Source organism: Rosa rugosa, chromosome 2 (assembly GCF_958449725.1).
Source record: "Rosa rugosa chromosome 2, drRosRugo1.1, whole genome shotgun sequence".
NCBI lineage: Eukaryota > Viridiplantae > Streptophyta > Magnoliopsida > Rosales > Rosaceae > Rosa > Rosa rugosa.
This window is the reverse complement of record NC_084821.1, coordinates 15,586,224-15,605,422: the sequence shown is the minus strand read 5'-3', so window position 1 is coordinate 15,605,422 and position 19,199 is coordinate 15,586,224. Positions and strand designations below refer to the sequence as shown.

General features: G+C 36.6%; 1 protein-coding gene, 1 long non-coding RNA gene and 1 pseudogene across 11 annotated transcripts; 2 read left to right on the top strand and 1 right to left on the bottom strand.

The window, feature by feature from the left end:
- Positions 1–152: 152 nt before the first annotated feature.
- On the bottom strand, positions 153–3,788 carry LOC133732548 (ubiquitin-conjugating enzyme E2 7). 2 transcript variants are annotated; one of them, XM_062160124.1, is made up of 7 exons: positions 3,613–3,788; positions 3,374–3,476; positions 2,649–2,746; positions 2,445–2,545; positions 1,591–1,632; positions 1,352–1,429; positions 153–479 (listed from the first exon to the last, which is right to left on the bottom strand). In XM_062160124.1, the coding sequence occupies exons 1-7, from the start codon at positions 3,656–3,658 to the stop codon at positions 402–404; spliced, it is 546 nt and encodes a 181-aa protein (XP_062016108.1). In that variant the 5' UTR covers positions 3,659–3,788; the 3' UTR covers positions 153–401. The 2 variants fall into 2 exon arrangements, with proteins under 2 accessions (XP_062016108.1, XP_062016109.1); XM_062160125.1 differs by lacking the exon at positions 1,591–1,632 and having other exon boundaries at positions 3,613–3,783.
- A 6,315-nt stretch (positions 3,789–10,103) lies between these two features.
- LOC133730426 (TMV resistance protein N-like) lies at positions 10,104–13,046 on the top strand (annotated as a pseudogene).
- A 620-nt stretch (positions 13,047–13,666) lies between these two features.
- Positions 13,667–18,374, top strand: LOC133734526 (uncharacterized). Of its 9 annotated transcripts, none has more exons than XR_009858375.1 (8): positions 13,667–14,059; positions 14,198–14,456; positions 14,761–14,809; positions 14,932–15,940; positions 16,112–16,198; positions 16,294–16,408; positions 16,994–17,101; positions 17,892–18,374. It is a non-coding gene; the product is annotated as an uncharacterized LOC133734526 (long non-coding RNA). The 9 variants fall into 9 exon arrangements; XR_009858376.1 differs by having other exon boundaries at positions 14,761–15,144; positions 15,289–15,940; XR_009858382.1 differs by having other exon boundaries at positions 14,761–15,341; positions 15,822–15,940.
- Positions 18,375–19,199: the final 825 nt, after the last annotated feature.

Genomic DNA, 19,199 nt, shown 5'->3' with positions numbered 1-19,199 from the left:
AACCATGTGAGAGTCATGTCAGATCGATGCCAATCCCACATGAAGAGACTTGGAACCAGCTCAACATCAACCAAAAGCAAAGTCCGTAGTTCAACAAACACATTTGAAAAGTTCAAATTTTAAACAAGTGCAACACACTTGGTGTTACCAGAGCAGAGAAAGCTAGGCAGCAGGCAAGTACATTTTGTCACCAAATAGGCAATACTAATTCAATACAAAGCTGTTAAATGTTTTAACAATTACTAGACATTGAGAAAGAGAAAAACAAAAAGAAATAAAGAAATTTAAGTAAGGAAGAAAATCAATGGCATTCTACAAGGACCCACGCTTTGTCAATTTAACACATCCTCCGACACACCTGAGCAGAGTAATTGAGAAAACGCTTGGCAGTGGATCATATTTCACAACATCTCTTGTGACTTTCTCACACAACGGCCGACCTTCTTCTTGAAATCATCTCTCCGATCTCTCCATTCCTTCTGCAACGCACATACCAACATGATGTTAGGAACAACATATCTATTAACAATATGCAACATATCCATAAGTTAACTTAATTGTCAAACAACAATGACCACAACCAGAATCAGCACATATCCAGGAAAAGTAAAAGAGGTTCCAAATTGTTAAGTTCAACAAATTTGAACATAGCCCTTGATGGATCAGCACCAAGATACCAAAATAGTAACACAAAGAAAAGTTTTGCTTATGGCACATCATTGCTAAACACTTGTGTGGCAATCTAAAGCTTCTTCCATCATCCAAATGGCTAGAATCAAGTAACCAGTTTACTTCTGTTATTGCAGCTTAAAAATATGTGGTTATGGGTCTAGACTTACCAAAGACAATCTTCAGCCGTCCTACATTTTACCAGCATGAAGCCTTGGAATACGACACAGATATGTGCTTTTTGTCCAGTTCAGAATTTTTTGCATAAAAATACGAACAACAACAACATCATGTAGCTCATAAAATAATATAAAACCTAAAAGAATGCACAATACAGTCTTGGCAGAACTCTAAAACCAACATTATCACTAAACAAAAAACAGTCCAATCAATCTTTTACACAAGGTCAATTTCACATGAACCCTAATGCAATCTGCAACTACCCAAAATTATTCAACAATATAATTATGTTAATCAACATTTCATATATTCGCCAAAATATATATGTATGTATGTATGTATGTATGTATGTATTTGATATACGTATATTTATATAATACGTATATATAGTTCTCGATATAACTCTCACCTTCACTCCAGGCGTTGATAATATTCAGGATGAAATAAAGGACAGATTTGAAAACAAAATGAGTAGTGATAATACATCAAAAGGGCCACTTACAGCAGCTTCAACATTTGCAGGAGATTCGTCATTTGGACTGGATAGCATTGATATTATACTCAAAACTATGCTTTCAACCTGGAAAAACAAATTTTTTACATTTGTTAAAGCAGTACTCTGGTCTTTTTTGGTTAAAAAGCAAATGAGTGTTGCTAGTTAATTTCTATATACAGTGTTCATTGTTTATCAGCAACATAAGAAGTAATATCAGAAAGGGGAAAAGAAACGAAATCAATTACCACTTCTGTATGAAAGAACTGACTAATGCAGGAAGAGGAGATCTGCTTGAATTGACAAACAGGCCCGTAAGTACTAATCACTAAACATCCCTTCACAGAGCCCCAAGGTTGGGACATCAATACCTTTTATCGAACCTTAGGGTACACCTCAGAATGTTACAGCTAATAGATATCTATATGGTGAGCTTCAATGATCTTATAACTACATGGTGAACTTAAATGATCTTATAAAGCTCTGTAAAAGCTATTGCCATTGGATCAGGAAGAGGCAAGTAATAGATATCTATATGGTGAGCTTCAATGATCTTATAACTACATGGTGAACTTAAATGATCTTATAAAGCTCTGTAAAAGCTATTGCCATTGGATCAGGAAGAGGCAAGTAGTGTATGTTATGTCAATAATGTTCTCTGACAATATGTTATCAATTCAGCAAAATTTGAATGGTTTGATACATGTCATCTGCATGGGTCCATAATATAGTCCTATGACTTCCACTCTCATCAATTTGCAAGGACACCATTAACGGGCACTGACAGTATATCATGTTTCTGTTTTAACCGAAATCATGTTCACATTGATAAGCTTTATAAGCTAGACAGTATTGATTAAGATATTTGATCATTTTATTTTGTATGCTGAGTTATAAGATGACACTGGTTTACTGATACCATTAACTATCTTTTATATATGATCTTGAACCATCTTTTTCTCAGCCATTTTATTTTTATACTAGTGTATGGACAATATTAACCCAAGGAATCAAACTGTAGGTAATGAAGAATAGCCCACAATGGCAGCAGGCCTGGTAAAGCTCAGAAATTCAGAAGACAGTACTGTTAGTAAATCCATACCGTATGCACAGGTGTCCAACGCTCACTTGCAAGCTCATAACCATTTGGATCATCACCAGGCGGATGAAGAATGGAAATGCAAACACGCCCGTCAGGATAAACTTCAAATGAACAATAAACAAGATCAGTATTCTAATAACACGTGAAAAATTTTAAACAAATAACATAAAGAAGAGACGCATGATAGAAAGAAGAGAAACCAACCATTTGGATGCCATAACTCCGAAGTAAACTTCACTGTTGGAGGGCTGTTCGGGTAATTAGAAGGAAAACTCATGATGGCGTTGAAAAATCCTCCCTCACTGCAATTACATTAAAGGTAAGGACAAATGTGATATGTAGGCACCTTGATAAACGCCACAACAAATCTAAAGTTATGAGGAAAAAGAGAAGAAGAGAGACAAGATATTACCAAAACAACACCCACACAATTTAGCTCATAAAACATCAAAATAGTTGCAAAAAGATAAAGTAGAATCATCCATTGGGATAGTGAGAAAGTAAGCTGAGCTCAATACATGCCCAAAATTTGCAAAGCCACTACTCATATACGGAAATTTGTCAAACATTTTCCAACCCGAATTAGCCCTCCTATTGCCAACACATATCCCAACAGCCAAATTTAGCTAAATATGAAACTAACTCAAAAGTAAAGTCTAAATATGAAACTTTCCACCATTACTAACTGTTTTAACTTAAAAAGAAACAATTCCAACAAATCGGCGCCTAAACACCACAATCGAATTCAAAAACCTCCACTAGACAATTTCAATTACACAAGCTCCCCAAGAAGCTCAATCAGCCTCGATCCAATCCCAAAATGACAAAAAAGAATCACCGAAACACACCATCGCAGGCACAACAACAAAGCCCAATCAAGAAAAGCACGAAAAAAACTTTAACAGAACAAAGAATCAAGAACGACGTACTATAGCGTATCGGGAGGTCCAATAATTGTGACGCTCCACTCAAAGATATTGTTCTCATCGACCAGCCCCGCCGAGAACCCATCCACAGGGTTCTTGCAAAGATCTGCAACAATCCAAAAAACGAAGAATCAGATTCAACCGAAACTGATCCTAATCAATCCAATCGGATAAACCTTTACACAATCAGAATCGATATGAATCTTCCGGAACCGGATTGAATTGAGAGCTTAGATTACTACCTTTGAGCTGTTTCTGGAGGAGAAGGCTTGCTTGAGAGGCCGCCATGGAAGAGAGAGAGAGAGAGAGAGCTGGCCTGAGTTGCGAAGGCGGAGAGAGAAAAGCTAAAGCGAGAAAGAAGAGAGAGAGATTTATAAAGCCGACACTTTGTGTGTATTTATAAACGGAAAAGAAAGTTCTGAATGTGGACTCTCTCCTCTGTATGGAGCTCTCACTGCGCGATTGAGTTGGGATATTGATGATCGTCTACGTGCGTCTGTATGGGAACCGGTGGTGGGACGAATGGGATTGTGCCACGTGGTTCGTCTGGTGGAACAGGCGGCGTGATAATAGATTCTAGTAGGTTCTTTTTCAGGCTGCGGATTTTACCACCGCGATCATAGATATTAGATATTCGGGCATCGCCGGTGGGTCCCGAGTCAAAGTAGAGCGAGTGACTTTTCCCTCCCTCTCAAAATGGTAACAATCTTTAAACTTCCAACTTTTTCTCGTCTCCGAATTTGAATTGGAAAAAAAAAGGATTTGAATTGGAAACCGTCTATTTTATGAGACTTTGAAATTCTTGACCTTAAGAATTGGACCAATGATCAGGATCTTATTGCCTCCATACTTATAAGTTCATTCAAAAAACGTTTTACGACTTCTATTACACATTCTTCTCAAACGTTATCATCATTCCTTTCTTTTATCCAATCTTACATTTTTGAACATGATAATGCATTGTTAACGGCTCCGGTTTCGTGGGAGGATGTTTTTTTAGAGCTGTTCATAGCATAGGTCCTTTGAAAGCACCAAAGCCTGATGATCTTTCTGCTATTTTTTACTGTACTTTCTGGAATCAGGTCAAAGATCCTTTATTTAGATTAGTTTCTGACTTTTTTTCTTCGAATATTGATTTATCTGATTCCAAAGACGGAAAATCCGAAAACAGTGAATCACTATCGACCAATAAGTCTTTGTAATGTTGCTTGTAAGGTCATTACAAAGATTGTAATAAATAGACTTCGTCCTTTACTGAATAAATGTATCTTCTAATAACCAAGGAGCCTTTGCTTAAGGTAAATCTATTCATGATAATATTCTTATCGCTCATGAGTTATTTTCTATGTTCAATAAAAAAAACGTGGGAAGATGGGCTCTATGGCAATCAAAATTGATTAGAAAAAGCTTATGACTTTTCTTAATTGGGACTATTTGGTTGCTTGTTTGCAAGCATTTGGTTTTTGTAATAAATGGATCAGCCTAATTAAAAATTGCCTAGGTACTGTCTCTTTTACTATTCTTCTTAAAGGTTGTCCTTAGGGTTCTTTCAAGCCTAACAGAGGGATTAGACAGGGAGATCCTCTTTCACCTTACTTATTTATTCTTGCTATGGAACCCTTCATTAGGAGTTTAAATGATCTTACTACCAGGTCTAAAACACATGTTGTTGGTATCTTGACTTCTACCCATGGTTTTAAGGTTTTGAATCTTCTTTTTGCAAAAGCTCCTTACTCAACAGCAAAAAATATTTTGCATACTTTAAATTTTTTTCGGAAGCATCAGGTCAACAAATAAATGATCATAAATCTACAGTTTATTTTTCTAATAATATTTTGTCCTCTGTTAAAAGAGATATTGCTTGTTGTTTAGGCATTCAACATAAATCTTCTATTGGTAAATATCTAGGAGTTCAGAATATTGTATGCTGGAAGGATCCTCTTAATTTTTATGATCTGACGGTTAAAATTCAGAAAAAAGTTAGCTGGTTGGAAAGCCAATACTCTTTCTCGAGGAGGTAAGTTAACCTTACTTAAATCAAATCTGTCCGGGATGCCTAATCATATTCTTTCTTGTTTGAAGTGTCCACGTAGTCTGTCTGATAGAATTAATAAAGAATTTAGGCAGTTTTTGTGATGACCTGGCTATTTGTTATTTAATTCTTGTAATTAATAATGGACCAGTTGTACGAATTATTGTTGTTATGCTTTGTTCGTATGTTACCCGTGATTTGAAATTATTTTCAGAAGAATAATTATTCGAAACACATAGTTTTAGGCAGCTCAAAGGTTGACGTTTTATACATTGAGTTTCTCCAAAACTTCCTTCACAAAAGTTGTAGAGTGTGTCAATATGAGTTCGTGGACATGCAGCACGCATAAATTGAAGATCGTACAAGAAAGTTATGGTCAGTGGAAGTTATTTTTATTTTCAGAAATTATAGTATAAATGGGGAAATTTCCAGAAATATCAAAAAATTCCAAAAACTTCCATTTTCGGCAAGTTCCAGAAATTTCGAGATTCTCCCTTCTCTCTCTATTTTCTGATAATCCCGACCTGGACCCGGTTTTTCAACCCGACCGAAACTTGTTTCTCTGGTGACCTTAAGCCACGAAACCAACCCAGATCGCTTCCTCTCCTCTGTCCAGTCCTTCCTACGATGGTTTCTAACTCCGATTCTCACCCACGGCGATGCATCGAGGTTTAGGAAACTAGGCGGTGGCGAACCCTATCGTTTCTCCCTATTTCGGCGACCGCTGGACGTGAAACCTGTTGCGTTTTGCTCCTGGCAATGTTCTTTTTTGATCCTTGATAGTGGGGTTGATCTATTTTCAGTGTAGAGCTGTAACTCACGGTGAACAGTGGCTTTCAAATTGCGGCGGCGATCTAGGCTGATTTGACTTGAACCCCAAGTATTAAAGTTGCTCCACTTAATGTAAACTACATTTTGAACGGTTGGATCTTGCTGATTCAGAGATTGACACGACGACGCGTGGGGTTCACGTGCAGCAGCTTGTGAGGGTGCGTGGCGGCGTGTCTGGCCATGTTTGGGGTAGTTTCTTACTTCATTATCATCTGCTCGTCGATACGAGCATTTTGATATATGATTTGTAGCTTTTGGAGATCATTTGAGTTTGTTAGGGTTTTTCCATAATTTCAAACTATTCGGTTTTCGATCCGTAAGGATCTGACCGTTGGATCGACTTGTGGTTTTGACATATTGATTCTAGAAGTGTTTCAGAGAGTTTGGGTAGTCTCAGATGAGGTTTTGCCCCTATTGGTGTTACTTTTGGGTTTTAGTTCAATTAAGGGATTCAAACTTTAATCGCGTTATGATTTGTGTACTGAATTGAGACCGTACTTTCCTTAGGTACTGATAGAGTGCGTTCTGTAAGTTATCTAGTAATGTGAAGAAGCAACGGGAATTTCGAGGTGAGTAATCTCACAATGTTCATTTACGAACGGAATTACCTTTATAGTTTTGGGAGTTATTTATTTAACTGCAAATTATCGTTGGTATTAGTGGCATTCCTGAGCGAATGACTACGTGTGTATATATATATATATATATATATATATATATATATATATATATATATATATATATATATATATATAGATGATTGACAAATGCTAGCTCTTTTGGTACACTAGATGCTTGAATTAGAATACTTCATCATGTAATATATATTGAGCATTATATTTATGCAAATATTCTAGGTAGAATATCGATAATGAACGAACGTTGTATGAATACACATTTGTCGAAAAACCACAAAAATCACTCAACGGTCCCTATAAAATGTTGTTGTCTCATTAGTACTCACACAACAGAAAGAATAGATATCAGTTGTCCCATGTTAAATCACATAACGGTATAGAAACAATATGTTGTATGATGTGTGAAGAATTCTACACTGAGCCTCACACATACAACAGTTACTTTATGATATCTGTTGTGTGAAGGAACAACCAACAACAGTTGCCATATTTTTCTGTTGTATGATAAGTTAACCAACAACAGTATGGTATTACTTCTGTTGTCTGAGTGTCATTTTTCTGTTGTGTGAAAAGTTAACCAACAACAGCGTGTACTTACTTCTGTTGTCTAATCACCATCGAAACAACAATTGAATGAGCCGCATCCAATTTCTGGCATTGGCATGCGCAGAATCGGTGCAACGGTTTTAACTTATGTGTTGTGCCTATGGTATACACACAACGATGTTTCACCGTTGTTAGAGTGTGCTCATCTCACAACACCGAGATAGACGACAGACATGGTCCAAATCACACAACGGATTTCCACCGTTGTGTGATGCACTTTTTGTAGTAGTGTTAGTCGTACAGATATTCTCGGAGATATCTTATTCAATGTATGATTCAGTTTTCATGTAAGACACATATTCTCTAGTTGTAATCCTCTATATAAAGAGGCCCCTATTATCAATGAAAGATACAACGTATTTTCTTCAATTTCGATTCCCTAAAACATATATGAATTTATTATTTACAGTATACTTTGACTAAATTTTCCGACCTAGCCGTCTCTCTCCTAGGGTTTTCTCGCTAGGGTATTCTAGCTATGGGCCTAGCAAAAGAAAATTTTGGACAGGATCCTATAGGATCTCCCCTTTCAAAATCGGACGTGAAAGTTTCCTCTCATCCAGCTCTAGTAGTTACACCAAATAAAGAGAGGGATTCCTACTTTTAAATTCGAAAAAATTCTATAAAACCCCCATAAAGGGCATACTCCTTACACAAGTTGCCAAAGAAGATCAAACACCATTTCATTGATTCATTCTTCTTTTTTTATTCAATTTTCTGAATGTCTTAAAGATTTTACTTTAAAATATGGGAAAATTTCACAAACAGTATACCAAGTAAAGGCCACTAATAATTCTTATATATAAAGTTCCAAACCAAACATTTCGGTACACGAAATCTAACACGACGTCAGTACACGACGTCAATTTTTTACACCAAAATGTCCATTATGCCCTCAGTTCTTTTTTTTTTTAATAATTTTTTTTTCTGTTATTTTTTTTTTTCCTTCGTTTTTATCTCTTTCTTCTTCTTCTTCCGGCTCCACGAAACCTCGCTTCCAACGCCGCCTTCCTCACCTCCACGCTTACTCCCTCGCTTCCAACACCGCCCTTGCCCTCCAATTGAACACCCATTCCTCCACCTGAGAACAGGTTCTGCTCTAAATTTAGTAGCTGGGTTTTTGAATTTGATTGTGATTCTTGTGTACAACTCTGAATTGTTGCATATCTTGTTCAAAGTTTGGATCTTTCTTATCTGGGCGTGTTGCTTTTAATTCGAATTAGGAGGTTTCTCTAATTTTCTCACATCTTGGTTCGTTGCTCTTTCTTTTGATCTTAAAAGAGAATTGGTTTGTTGCTCTTTTTTTTTATCTTAAAATTTTCTCACATCTTGTTCTTTTTTCAGAGTGCGTGTGCACCTGTGTTATCTTATTTTGGTGGCTGAGAAGTTAACAGAGGTGGGTGAGCTCGGGCTTCTTCTCACATGAAAACAGAGGTGGGTTTCGTGGAGCTGGAAGAAGGAAGAAGAAAGAGATAAAAACGAAGGAAAAAAAAATAACATAAAAAAAATTTATTAAAAAAAAAAAAGTGAGGGCATAATGGACATTTTGGTGTCAAAAATTGACGTCGTGTACTGATAGTGGGTCGAGTTTCAGATTTCGTGTACCGAAATGTTTGATTTGGAACTTTATGTATAAGAATTATTAGTGGCCTTTATTTAGTGTACTGTTTGTGAAATTTTCCCTTAAAATATTGAGTCTCTGCCTATCTGGCATTCCAAGAAATTTTTAGGTACATGTTGACGTACAGAGTAGTTTCTCACACAAGCATACCTTAAATTGCCAAATGAAGTAGTAAATCCCTGCACACTTTCTTGTTACCATATACCACGTAAGACCACACCAATTGCTTAACAAAAGTAAATATAGGATCAGGTTTGGATGTTTTCAATGTTTGAAAAGTCACCAAGATATCGGGTCTTCCCAAACCACGTGGTGTGGTGTGTTGGTCGAATGGCCTAGTCTGGAACCCCCAGGTCTAGCGTTCGAATCCCAGCTCCATCCCGTGGCCAGCAGATTTGAGGGACCCTTTGGGTTCGTGCGTCTGCGGTGCAGTGGATTAGTCTGGCTTTGCCAGGCTTTCGCCGCAATGTCGGTGCAGGTGTCCTGGCGCTGGGATACCACTGCATGGGTGTGTGAGTTACTAACAACTAACCCAATCAAAAAAAAAAAAAAAAGATATCGGGTCTTCCTCTATTTCCTCTGGCATTTTGCATTTAGTCCTTTCTCAGTCTTTAGAAAGGAAGTAACCAGTGACCAAGTTCCAGACCAAAACAGTGACCAAGTTGAGAATTATCAAGCACACAAACGAGGGAAAAAAGAAGAAGAAGGGAATAATACTCGGCACCTCCAGCTATCACAACTATTTTGTTTATTTGATTTACTGGTTTATTCAAGCATTGGAAGGGAGTACACGCCAGCGAAGGTGATTAGAAAAAAAATAAGGGTATGCTACTACTAGTCTTCCTTTAGCAGTTTAGCTAATCAAGTATTATTCCTTCGATTCTAAACATTCTCTCTAATTCTCTTCAATTATTTCCTTTCTTATAATCTGTTCTCCCTAGCTATCGATTTTCAGAGTTCCTTAGTCTTACTTGAGGCTTTGTTTTCTTCTTTCATTGGAAGCCAATGGCGTCGATCACCCAAAGAACCTCAACATCTTCTCCATCAGCTGAATCGGCTCGTCCATGGAAGCACGATGTGTTCTTGAGTTTCAGGGGTGAAGACACCCGGAACTCCGGAAGGGTTTCATATCCCATTTATACCACGAACTGCAATACTGGCAAGCAATTAAGACTTTCAAGGACGACCGAGATCTTGATATAGGAGCAAGTATCTCTCCAGAGCTCGGCAACGCAATCAAAGAATCACATATTGCCATCGTTGTTCTCTCACCAAACTATGCCTTTTCCACCTGGTGCTTGGATGAACTTGCAAAAATTTTGGAATCCATGGAAACAAGGGGTAAAACAGTTTTGCCGGTTTTCTTTGATGTGGATCCGTCCGATGTACGGAATCAAGGGAGGAGCTTTGCTGAAGCCTTCGCTAAGCACGAAGAAAAGTTCAGTGATGATATAAAGAAGGTGGAGAGGTGGAGAGGTGGAGAGCAGCCTTGAGAAGTGTGGCTAATTTCTCTGGCTGGAATTCAAAGAATTATGAGTAAATTAGCTGATGAGATACTCGAGATTGGCTAATCAACATTCAAAGATTGGCTAATCAACATTATCAACCAACATTATCAGCATGCATTAACTACTACTTCCCCATTGTTTTATGTTGACTTGAGGTAACTACCTAGTCATATATAGTAACGGCTTCTTTATATAATACATATATTTGTATGTTTTATTAGCTTGATCATTATATCAATTTTTTTTTGGATCCGGCTCCTCTAAAGTGAAAACTCGCTAAAGTTTTGTAAAGTTCGTCAAATCTCAATCCTTCGAATAATCTAATGATTTGAAAAGCCGCCACTTCATTAAAATTAGTATTTTAAAATTTTTAGCCAATTTGAGATTAACAGTGATACTAACTTGCTGTTAACCTCATCAGAAACCAAAAAAAAAAAAAATTCTTTTCCCATATCAGTTCATGAACTGTGGGAAGGAAAAAATGCCAGCATCTGAATATGGAGTATGATACAATCAGTATTGGTGTTTTTATTGAAAAGAAAAATCCTTCACAATATCAATTATACATATATAATTCCCAGACCTCTCACTAAATTATTATCAAACTAATTTAGAAGTATAATCTTTCCGACAATTCCCTCTTCAGAAAATCAAAACTGATCGACCATCTCCATAATTGATTTAGATTTGAAGAGGTTGTTGCTTTAGCATTTTTAAATAGAGCCCTAATGGGAGGCCCAACTCAGTGTTCTTGATCAAGTCGCTCACCTATGATAAAAGTATCCAAGGGATCTTAGGCCATTAGACCTTTATCAATTGACGCTCATGAATGCCTATATAGTATATATCAAAGACTCAAAGTGGCGATTGAGGACCATATATATTTCAAAGAAAAAGTTAATTAAGTTGTGCATCATATCCTAGGGCCAACTGTTGTGTTGCATATAGAGATGGAACCTCTCAACCAAAGACCGACACGGTTTCACCAACGGATTGCGAAAACATATCTCATCTCACATACAGTTCGTGAACTGTATCTGGGAAAGGATTTTTTTTTTTTTTTTTTAGTGGGGTAAACGGCAAGAGTTAGTCTCACGGTTAACCTCAAATTGACTAAAATTTCTAAAATACTCAATTTTAATGAAGTGGCATCTTTCTAAATCATTAGATTACTTGGAGGATTGAGATTTCACGAACTTTACAAACTTTAGAGAGTTTTCACTTTAGAGGAGCCGGATCCTTTTTTTTTATTAGATGTGAAAGGGAGCTTATCAAGGTCATTGTGAAATGTGTTTGGAGTAAAGTGCGTCCTACGATCACGTTGTCAGGATTTGTAGACAAGTTAGTTGGAATGGAATTTGTACTTGACAAACTAGGTTTGCTTTTAGCTCCCAATGCGAATGATGTTCGATTTATAGGAATATGGGGTATAGGTGGGATGGGCAAGACTACCCTTGCAAAGTTAGTGTTTGAGAGAACTTCCCATCATTTTGAAGTTAGCAAGTTTCTCCTTAACGTTGGTGAGGTTTTTGCAAAACATGGTACTTTAGTTGATCTACAAAAGCAACTTCTTTCACCAATCTTAAAGGAAAATATTTGGGATGAGCAAATAGGAACCTTTTTCATCAGGAAATGCTTGTTTAATAAAAAAGTTCTTCTCGTTGTTGATAATGTTGATCACTATAACCAACTAGAAATGTTGGTTGGATATAAATCATGGTTTGGTGAGGGAAGTAGAATCATTATTACAACTAGAGATGAACGTTTGCTCATCGAGCATGATATAGAATTATCATTTAAGGCACAAGGACTAAATAGCAACAAAGCTCTGGAGCTCTTTTGTCAGAATGCGTTCAAAAAAGATCAACCTGATGAAGGGTTTTCAAAACTGTCCAAGTGTTTTGTAGATTATGCCAAAGGACTTCCATTAGCTCTTAAAATTTTGGGACGTTCTTTGTATAAGAGAGATCTAGATGCATGGAATAGTGCATTTAATAAACTCAAGAAGATTCCTATTCCAACAATATATGATTCGCTCAAACTAAGTTTTGATGCACTGGATGATATAGAGAAGGGTATTTTTCTTGATGTTGCATGTTTCTACAATGGGATGGAGAAAAGACGAGTAGTTGAAATACTAGAAAGCTGTGGCATTTGTAGTCATATTGGGATAGATGTTCTCATTCAGAAATCTCTGTTATTTGTTGGGAGAGACAACAATCTAGAGATGCATGATTTGATACAAGAAATGGCATGGGAAATTGTTCGTCAAGAGTCCTGTGAAGAACCTGGTCTACGTAGTCGTTTGTGCCATCGTAAAGATATCTTTCATGTATTCATGAGAAATATGGTAAGAAGTTATGTAATTATACCAAGTTTGAATGAAGAATATATGTTTTGTTTTAGCACAATATATGTTGAATTAGCACTAGGCCAATAACCTTAACATACAACACTTTTTACACAACGAAAAAAAAAAATTCGTTGTGTGATGTGGGAAAGTGAATCACACAACATGTTTACTAAACTTACGTTGTATAAGGTGGTTAAAATTCTGAATTTTTTTTTTAGAAGGTCATTGCACAACGGTTACAAGAATAATCTGTTGTGTGAATCAAAAAAAAAAAATGCGGCGGATTTCCCTCCTAGATGGACTCAAATTTGGATCCAAATTGTACCCTAGATGCCACTAAATTGTACAACAGTTTAGTTACTTATGTTGTAGGAGTGTACTTGCAAATCATCATACAATGGTTTTTAATGTGCCGTTGTGCAAGTGAGTGGCAAAATTTGGAGAAGTCTCCAAAATGACATTCATTCTCTTCCGAAAACGAGTAAATTTGGCTTCAATGGTTTGTTATGCTTGCAAGTTCCTACAACACAATGAATTATTTCTGTTGTGTGATTGAGAAATGTCTAACCTTAGCGCCAAAACTGAAATTTTGATTGCACAGGCGGGAAATTTCCATCTTTATTCCCTCAGCTTTGCTACACTTCAAACAACATATATAACTCTATACGTTGTCTGAATAATTAAAAAAAAAAAATTAATGTGTGGTGCCTTATACAACTCGAGGGCACCATTACACACACTTTCGTTTTTCAAGTCTAAGAGCAAAACCCCGAGTCTTTCTTCACTTCGAGCAAAATCCCGAGCCTTAACATCTCTCACTCCCACTTTGGCCTTAGAGAGTTTTGTTGGATTGGGAATTTAGGGTTTTTTCGATTAACTGTTCAGCTCACTTTGCCTAGGCGAAGACGGAGGCTAGGTGGAAGACGGAGGTACAGTCCAATGACTTCGTCTTCATTCTCTCAAGTCTGATTGTCTCATCTAATTTCTGAAAACCCAAACCTCCTTAAAACCTTCAACCCAGTCTCTGCGACGATCGACGGCAGCGGCACGACGACCTCGTCTCGTTCTCGCAACGTCACTCTGTCAGTCACTCAATCTCGGTCTGTCCCTCTCTCAGATTCGATCTGATTTACCTTTTTGTTAAAAGATTGCTTGATAATTCGATTTGATTTACTTTTTCTCTGAAAAAGATAGCTTGATTTGATCTGCAAGCTTGAAATTTTATGTATTTGTTGCAGCTTTTGGTGGTGGAGCAGAAGAAAGAAAAGAAAAAAATAAGAAGGGGTCGGGAAAGAGAGGAGAAAGAAGAGAATAGAGGGATGTTGAGAAAGATAGAGAAGAAAAGAAGAAGAAATAGGAAGAGGGAAGAAGAAGATGTTTATCTTCCGGAGGGTTGCTTTCTAAGGGAGAGGAGATCATAAACGAGAGAGAAGGAGAGAGACGAGTTTGTTTGAAGTTAAAAGGCAAGAACATGGTATTGGGTTCAGTTTCTTTTTGGTGAGTGGCTTCTATTTTCCGGATTGTGTTTGTTTCGTTAGATTATGTTCTTGTTGGTTATTCTTTGATTAATATAGCATGTTATTGATTTGGGTTAGTTCAATTGTGCTAGTTTTCCATCTTATTCCTGAATTTCATAGAAGTTTGGGAACTGGGCAAAAATACTTGAGCTTTGTTTCAATTCTATTTTTATTCCGTTTAGGATTTGAGGTGAGTGACTTCCTTAATTACTTGATTTCATTGGGGAATTTTGGGTTTAATGCAGTTTTGGATTTTCCGTTTGGTTTTCTTACAATTTTTGCAGGTAATATATGAGAAATTTATGAATGCTATACGTGAAAGTTGGTGTCTAGGTAGTAATTCGGTCTCATCTGTTCTTTTTGTCTTCAAGTAATCAATTTGTATGAAATTTGATTGGGAAGCAAGTGCTTCAATCTCATAGTTTTTGTTTTTGTTTTTCATCACTATCAAGCAGAGTAGGTATTATTTGAGATTAGGATTAAAACTCTACTGCACCCAACAAGCAAAGGAGCATGCAGTGGTAAATCCTTTTCATTATTTCTAGGGATACTAGTGAATTGCAGTGGTACTAGTAGTTGTATCACTAATCTTTTTTTTTTTTCCTGTATTGTTTTTGATTTGGTGCATAAGGGCAGCTTTGAGGTTTTCTTTCTTTGATCTCTTTAAGGTCAGAAAAGCCTCAATTTATTCCTTTTGTATTTGTTTGCTAACATTTTCTTTGAGCACATGCATATCTATAGTGTCACTGGATTTAGCTTTTACATTTAACCATTTAAAAGAGCTGCTGGTATTTGCCTTCTTGCATTTTCAGTTGAAGCTTGTAGGAGAAACATCAAGTTCAATGGTTCAGTTGCATGTTCAAAGGTGGAATCACATCTTGGTGATGTTCGTGTGCATATATATGTTAATTCCTTGATGGTCATTGCTTTCTTTTTTCAATTCTTTTGCCACTGGTTTTGTTAATCTCACTTGCCTTGATCAGAGTAGCTCTTTCAAGGTCTTTGTATTCCTTTCTTATAAAAAAACGTCATTTCAAACCATGAAGCATTGTTGACTTGTTGAGTTTCTGAAGCATGTTACCTTGCTATTTTTATTGAAGTTAATGTTGATAAAATTCAAGTTGTCTTGCTTTGTTGTCTTTGAGTAAAAATTAACCTGTTAGATTTCTTGTTGTGCTTCTAGAAATTTGAAAATTTAATATCAAGCATTTTTGATAGCTACCAAAATAAAAGCATATATGAAGGAAAATATCATTGGACAAGTGGTTCAACTATTTGTGTTGTAGATGCTTAATCCTTTGCAGACCATACAATGGTCTGAAGTGTAAGCTTGGCACTTTGGTAGGTTGCTCCATTGCAACCTGAAGGTCCCGGGTTTGAAGGGGGAGATAGCCTCTCCCAGATGGGGTCAACAGTCTCTAGGCTCTGCAATGGCTGGATTCCCATGCATATTGAGCTGTCTGTGTGAGTTGTGCTTGTTATTCTCTCTTTTGTCTTGTAACATCATGTATGTGATTTTAAGATGTTGCTCATTATTCTTTCTTTGCACGGTTTCATCATGCACTCCTTCTTGGCATAGACAAGGAAATTTAGCTATGAAGCTCACTGATATGCTATATATTTTTGCATTCCCAGAAAATAGACGAGAAGGCAATCAATGAGGTATTTCTGAAAGTCCTGGATAATTAGATCAAATGGTGCAAATACCTGCGGATCTGGCTTGTATGGAATATGTCATTTCAGTAACCTAACGATTTCCTAAATTTATTGATGCCTAAATGCCTTTGCACCCTGCTAATTGATATGTATTTCCACAGCACAAGCAATTAATCGGGACATAAACTTTTTCTGGTGTCATTGTACTTTCTGATATGGGGTGAGGCTGCAAATGTCCACTTTCTTCCTGAATGCATTTGCTACATGTTTGACCATGTAAGGCTCCGACATTTCTAGTTAACTTTGCATGCAGTTTGATCTGTTCAGTTTTTTCATAGTAGCTTTAAATATCTGGTTATTTATTTGTCTGCTAAATAGCCTCATTAACATTTTCTGTTATGGAGACTGAACTGAGCTAACTGCAAACGAGCTCCTTGTAATTTTTGATTGTTCTACTATACTAACAAATGCCTGGGATCATAAATCCAACTTCATCACAAAATCATTTGTCTGCAACATTGAAGAAATTTAAATATAGGATTTTTGGTTTATATCCAAAGTAATTTTGCAAGTTATAGTGGAATGATCTTTGTACTGAAGATGGTACTCTTAGAAAACTCTATTTTGTCAATATTTAACAACATTTCGCTGTTGAGGATGATATCTACATGATTTGTTTAGATTTTTTACGGCAAGTGGGAAATTGCTGGATATGCATCATGATACTGTTGCTTCTTTACTGTCAATTGTTTGTATTTTTGATTGTGCGGAGACTTTTCTGAGAGATATTAGCAGTACATTTATTCAAACTTTTCATATCATTACTCATGAGATTTAACATCATCACTTATGGTTCTGCAGATGGCGAAGGAGTTAGATGCTATTCCTGCTGCTGGCTGCACAATAGAAAATGATTATGTGTCCTTCCTCAAGCAGATTGTTTATCCTATGTATGAAACATTGGCAGCGGTCAGTGCATCTCCATTTGATTTTTAGTGATTGCACATTTTATGCATCTAGTTGTACTTTCTGTCCAAGTATAAATTAAATGTTCAAGTGTGCCAACTTTCTTGGATGCCTTCTCAGTGGTATTATTTGGTCTTTTACTTATTTTTTATATCTTGAACAAGATCACACTTCTCTGAAAAGGTGTGATAAAAGCTTACTAGATCTTGCTTTATTTATTTATAATTTTTTCATGGGTGCGATTCTGGAGATCATAGTGGTGTCATTACATAAGATTCTACGACACCTTGGTTATCTTAAGTTGACTGGTCTGGAGTTTATATGAATTTATGGCTTCTTGATCAAATCAGCATGATTTTCATTTTCACCCAAAATAAATAAAAGAAAAAGAAGAAACAAGAAAGTAAGTCTTACTTTTTTAGGTTGCTCTACAAGTCATTGAGGTAACAATTCAATATCTCAACTTCTGTGGTCCTTTGCTGTTGAACATTGCTGGAAATATTAGGAGTCTATTTGTGCGGTACCTATAGATTTGAAATGTTGAACGCATGGGTGGTATTTTCGACATTATGGTATCACTTATTATTGTTAAGTAGTCGCATAGTCTGGCTGATATATACTCCAATGTGGGAAAGGGAGTAACGGTGGTTGCTTTGTGGGCATTACTAATATGGTGACTTCTTTCTGATGCTTCTTTCATTTTTGATAAAGCTATCTTGTCACATAGTCTACTTGATGTGTACTCCATTTGATCTTGAGAATAACTTCTGCTTTGCTTTAACCTTGCATGTAGGAAGCTGCTAGAAACAATAACGGGAAAGCTGCACATTTCAGTGTGGCGGAATTATGACGACTTCAATGAATACTTTTGCTTTGTTTGCTTGTCATTCAATTATGGATGAACAATGTGATTCCTTCTTTTTGGTGTGTGAAGCGTCTGTGGAATATGCAGGTCACCTGCTTGTTTAGTTGAGCTAAGAGATTGGATGAAGATTGTGGAATCGTAAGTCCCTTGTATTGATCATACATATTCGGTTGTTGCTGAAGGAAAGCATCATTTTTGTGCTTCTCTGCTGGTCCAATATTCATGCACTGTGTGGCATGTTTTGTAACAAATAGTTTGTATTTGTATCAGCTTTTGATGTCCCAGGTAGATGGGCATGCATTTGAATGCTTTTCTTCTTTTAATGTTGGCTTGAATGATTGGGAAATCCTTCCTTTTAACGTTTGAATGCTTTTCTTCAAATAGTATGAGTTGGATTACTCTTTATTCATAGATTCTAGTGTCTTTTCTTTACAATTAGTCACTGTTCATTAGGTAAAATGGAGCATTATTATCAATGCACAAAATCGAGAAAAGACGATTATCACACAACAGAATTTCTAATGTTAATAATGTTGTCTGAAGTAATAATTTGGATGTTCACACAATGAATCCTTATATAACATGCAACAGTTCTAACAAACATACGTTGTCTGATTTACAATCACACAACTGTAATAACTAGAATACGTTATCTAAAACTAACACACAACAATAAAATTTCCAAAAGTGAAGTGTGATGATAACTCATACAACAGATAAAATAAAATGCTGTTGTCTGATTCGCCTTTCATACAACGGCTCGGAGACAAACATCGTTGTATGAATTATGCCAATGACATGTGCAGCATGACTGCGCGGCAACTATGGCTGCCATCTGCCGAGAGAAGGCACAACAGTTTTAACCAAATAAGTGTTGACTGTTTGTGATTCACACAACAGGTTTCCACCGTTGTGCCATTTTTCATCACACAACGCTCCGATACACAACGGAGATCGTCCAAATCACACAACGAATTTGGTCCGTTGTCTGATCGCTTTTTTGGCCTAGTGTAGAATGTGGAAATTGACTTTAAATTACTCCAAATAATATCAGGGAACAGAAGCAATCAGAGGCATCCGCTTAAGCTTATTAGAATTACAAGAGGCAGACTTAAACTGGAATTGTGAAGGCTTCTCTAAGATGTTGAAACTAATGTTTCTCGAATTTGATAATTTAATTATCTTTTGTGCGCCCAAATTCCTCCCCAATTCTTTAAGAATTCTCAAGTGGAGTTG

What these genes read in the sequence shown, in the direction of transcription:
- LOC133732548 (XM_062160124.1), bottom strand. Translation starts at nt 3,658, where the DNA reads ATGGCGGCCTCTCAAGCAAGCCTTCTCCTCCAGAAACAGCTCAAAG. An exon ending in AGTTCTTTCATACAGAAGTG is followed by an intron (nt 1,430 to 1,590) that starts GTAATTGATTTC and finishes TTGTTTTTCCAG; the next exon opens with GTTGAAAGCATAGTTTTGAG. An exon ending in CTGCAAATGTTGAAGCTGCT is followed by an intron (nt 480 to 1,351) that starts GTAAGTGGCCCT and finishes TGTGCGTTGCAG; the next exon opens with AAGGAATGGAGAGATCGGAG.